A 4,619-nucleotide genomic window follows, 5' to 3' on the forward strand; every position below is an offset into this window, starting at 1 on the left:
TTCCTTTCAAATTTCTGAAATCTGTAATGAAACAATATAAAAGTTTTAAAATAGAAAATGACATATTACATAATCATTGCTAACATTAATATTACTTAATCAGCATGTTTAAAATAGTAACTTCGAAATTCTAAAAATTAATTATTAGCTAATCACCTCAAGACAATACAACATTTCCTTATACATACTTTAAAAGCAGTGTACGAAAGTAATCCAAACTTAACATTGTACTAATGTAATTGTCCAGATTCAGATTCAATATTTTATTAAAGTCTCACTACTTGCAATACATAAATATACAGTACATACAGAGTATATTCACAATATAAAACAGACAATACACAAATATAAAATACAAGTACCATTCTATTAAGAATTATGAGAGATTGTAAAACAATTTCTAAATAAAATTAGTTAAAATACATACGATTATTAAAATAATTTCATTTTAAGAATATTAAATGGTATTTCTTCTATCTAGAATATCAAAGCAGGTTTTGGCAACCATATCATAACAATTAATGTTTTTAAATAAATAAACAAATTTATCATCATCAGACAAATCATTAACCAGGAAACCTTAGTTTTTCCCCTTTTTTGTCCCTAATTTCTAAACGTTTTGAGCCATAAACCCTAAAAGCCAATCCAAACCATCCCATTGTGGTATAGAAACTTGTGATATAATTTCAGAGATATCCATACAAGTTATTGTCTTGAAACTAAAAAAAAATGATTTTTTAGGCCTCTTTTTGGCCCCTTATTCATAGTCTGTTTTTGTGGTTATAAACTTTGTGTGTTTAAATTTGATAGATTTCTATTTACTTATACTAAAGTTATTGTCCGGAAACCAAATGTCTTCGGACGACGCTGAAATGTTTTTTGCGGCCATATAAAAAATACATGAATTATACCCTTTTTTATCTGTCAGTTTCAATATTATTTAATATTCCATAAATATTGCAGTTATGATTACATTTTGTTTGTCCAGTTTATCTTATAACATATATTCTAGTGGAACAGTTCAGAAAGCATGTAAAACAATTGCTATATTGCCAAAAATCAATTTCCTTATCGTTTCGATTTATCATGTGAAAACATGTACAAACAGTTCAAAAATACATCTAAGTCTTTTTTGTTTGCTTATATAATCCTGAACATTTTGTTCAATGATTTGTCACTGGTCATCTGTTAGAATAGTTTTAGGGTTTTTTTCACACAAGAGACAAGCTTCGTTATAATGCATCTGGTACTTATCGTTTAGTAATCTGGTCTTTTAGTGAAATACAGATCTGTAGTTGGAATTTTTCATCTTCAAACTCTTCTTAACTTTTCGAACAATTATCTTTGTAAATGTCAACATTTTATCTTCTAATATTCCCAAATACATGTTTCCATTATTCCGTTCAACCAAAGCTATCTGAAAGATCAAATAAAAAAATACAGTTCATATTAAAAAAAATGGAAATGTGTCTATGGCCTACAAATGCCCCAGCTCGGAAATATGCATGTGTCAACTTCCACATTCAGATACATGTACAGGATTCAAGTAATTAAGACTGTTTTGTGATTTTAACATTCGGTTCAGGCAAACTAAAGTTAGTGAACGGAAACGAAAAAATCAGCATTTTTTATGTTTATAAATGGCCTTAACTCAAAAACGGTAGAAGTGAGGCCACTCAATTTAAACCTTGATCTGTGAATTATGGTAATATGCATTGTGTATATTAACAGAAGCCAAAAATCCAGCAGTTTTTATGTTTATAAATGGGCATAACTCAAGATGGTAAAAGTGGTGCCACCCATGCAACATCTTACACTAACCTTATCAAAAGCTTTAACTTTTAAAGTAAGCAAATTTTTCAGAGAGAATATACAAGGACTGAAGGAGCAGCCGGATCTTATCGCCGTATAAATAAGATATGCCAATGATTGTACAACTGCACATCACATATCAGGCCCTCGCTCTAAAATTCATAATATATTCCTATTTATAGATTAACCGATACATTGCACGCATTCTTAAAATAATGACTTTTAATTCACTAATAACAATTCCGGCCGAACTACAATTGTCAAAATATGAATTATATTAGCAGTTTCAAAACCTTTTGCAACGCGATAAGAAAGTGTACTTTTATAAAACAACAATTATGATTCTTAATTTCAGCATTCTAAGATACTTCTTTTAAGCCAGTTAAAAGTTTAATCTTTTAAATTACCTCAGTAGATTTTTCTCCAAATGTATCCTTCACTAAAGTTCTCTGTGGTTGTAGTAATTTCTGCCATTTTGTCTGCCTTCTAAACTTTTGTGTTTCTTTTAAAATTCCTTTTGATAGAAGTGTCTGGTGACCTATAAAGAATAGCGTATTATATTTTGACTGAAATGGTCATATTATCCATGAAGATGGAGACGTTTCGTCAATTATTCTGTGTGCCAAACAGATTGCATAAGATTGTAAGTACAGTTCTTTAGGTACTTATGAAAATGTTCAAAACTAATTTTTACATAAAATAGTCTCTTGGTCGTTTATTTGTTTTGGTGTGTTATTTTTTCATAGACATTATGAGTATAAATATCCTTATGGACTCAGTGGCGGATCCAGTTAGGGTTCTGTGGTTTGAACACTCTTTTTTGACGATCAATGGTTTTGAATTGGAACAAATATTTAGAACCCTCATTTAGAAATGGCTGGTCCCGCCCCTGTGTATCTTTCACTTTTTGCTTAAATAATAGGTATATGTTCCATCTTTCTATGCAACAATTTCATAGCTAGTGTGCCATAACAACTGTCCTAAGACTAAGCGTAAAGAAAGTGCACTTTTTAATTTTTTTAAATGTTTAAAGATTACTTCAACTTTCACCCGTAGTAAATAATCATGAGATTACAAATTAGAAACATTGGAAAGAGGGGGGGGGGGGGTAGTTAACGATAAAACTGAGTCTATAATGGCGAGTAGAGAGTTTCTTGATTTTTTAAACATTTTTAAGCTAAAATTTTATAAATTCTCCAATGAAGAGGTGGAGTCACTGCTCTATCATGGACTTCGTATTATATCAAAACGTCTTTGTAGTATAATATTTACAAATAATTAATATAAATTAACACAGAAGTTTACTCTCTAGCTCATCTAGTCCCAAGCATCATGTCAGGCATTGTCATTACTAATGTCTTCTAATCTGATTAAATTAATTACTAAAAACAAATAAATGTCCTCTAATCTGAGAAAAAATTTCATCATTTAAACGAAATCTTTTACTTATGATAATGTTGATTCTCCACAAATTAATATCAATAGAACCATACAAATAGTAAGCAAATACATGTTTTCAGATACCATCTTCAATATAAAAAAAATCACTTCATGAAAAAAATAACTTGTTATGTGTTCCTCTCCTAGCTTCGAAGTGTATCCAAAATCAAAGATGTGGAACATATTCTATCTGACATAATCATTTGGTAATTGATGCAATTAGTGTCTCCAGCTCTTTTATGCCCGTCTTGAACATAAAATACTAAATATAAAATAAACAACTCTCCCAATGCTCAGGTTGGTTGTCATATTATGCAACGGAAAAACATAGAACTTCTTTTGTCACACAAAACACCGTCAAAAATCCAAACATACTATCCACACTGATCTGTGTCCACACATGTAGTATATTAATTTATCTTAGTGATATAACAAATTGTCGGAGTAGTATAGTCAAATTTCGTTATAGTATAACCTATAAACATTTGCTTCATGATATGATTATCGTTATCATAGGCAGTTGTGGCGTTCCATAAGTGTTATATTCCAAATTGTTCTTGTTTGTTATGCAGTGATCGATATTATTCTTATGAGGTGCTATCGTAAAAAATTATGCAAATTGATATTCGCAGATGCGGATCGATCGAGGATTTGAGAAGGGGCATAAACAAAGGCTTGTTAAACGTCTAGTATGTATTGAGCATAAATGTCGGGGATCCCAGTATCCATGCCCCCACCCTAAACCCACCTCTAATATACTGAGCAAAACTAACCTCCAATTTCTTGAACTATGAGGAATGTTTCATAAACAAAACTGGAAGAGTAGACTATCCCGTCTATGTTCAACTTCCCTCCTTTTAATGTCCACGTGTCTGTCATCTTCGGTGCATGTACATGTACATAGAGAGAAATACCAAGTGATCATATTATACAAAATTACAGATCAGTGTCCTACGTCTTGTCATTAGTTATCTTGTGTTTCCATTTGAAGTCTTCTCGACATGTGGTAACACTAGGGGGCCTACAATCGACGTACGCGTACATTACATAAAATTGATAAGGCTTTTAAGCCGCGTTTGTTGTAATTAGTACTAATTATTTTAATAACTTCTGATAGATATGCGGCATTTGTTTGCTAACATGAATGAAACAAATCGAAGGTTGTACTAAATGCATATATGATCATACATATCATTCTACATGTACATCTTTATATAGAGAAATTTAATTTAATATTGTATTTCTGTTTATATTTAAAACCTCTAATAATTGACAAATTATTATCAAAATATTTTTATCTTCATTTCCCATTAGCCAAATAAATAAGATTCGTTATCAAGTTTTGAAATATTTTTATTTTTACTAAA

The 4,619-nt window shown here is 30.5% G+C and overlaps 1 protein-coding gene across 1 annotated transcript; it reads right to left on the minus strand.

Annotated features, from left to right (window-relative positions):
• Positions 1-327: 327 nt before the first annotated feature.
• LOC143049205 (uncharacterized) lies at positions 328-4,350 on the minus strand. The gene is made up of 3 exons (XM_076222947.1): positions 4,026-4,350; positions 2,220-2,350; positions 328-1,417 (listed from the first exon to the last, which is right to left on the minus strand). Exons 1-3 carry the CDS (start codon positions 4,129-4,131, stop codon positions 1,274-1,276), a joined length of 381 nt encoding a protein of 126 aa, XP_076079062.1. The 5' UTR covers positions 4,132-4,350; the 3' UTR covers positions 328-1,273.
• Between the last annotated feature and the right edge of the window lie 269 nt (positions 4,351-4,619).

Source organism: Mytilus galloprovincialis, chromosome 1, assembly GCF_965363235.1.
Source record: "Mytilus galloprovincialis chromosome 1, xbMytGall1.hap1.1, whole genome shotgun sequence".
NCBI lineage: Eukaryota > Metazoa > Mollusca > Bivalvia > Mytilida > Mytilidae > Mytilus > Mytilus galloprovincialis.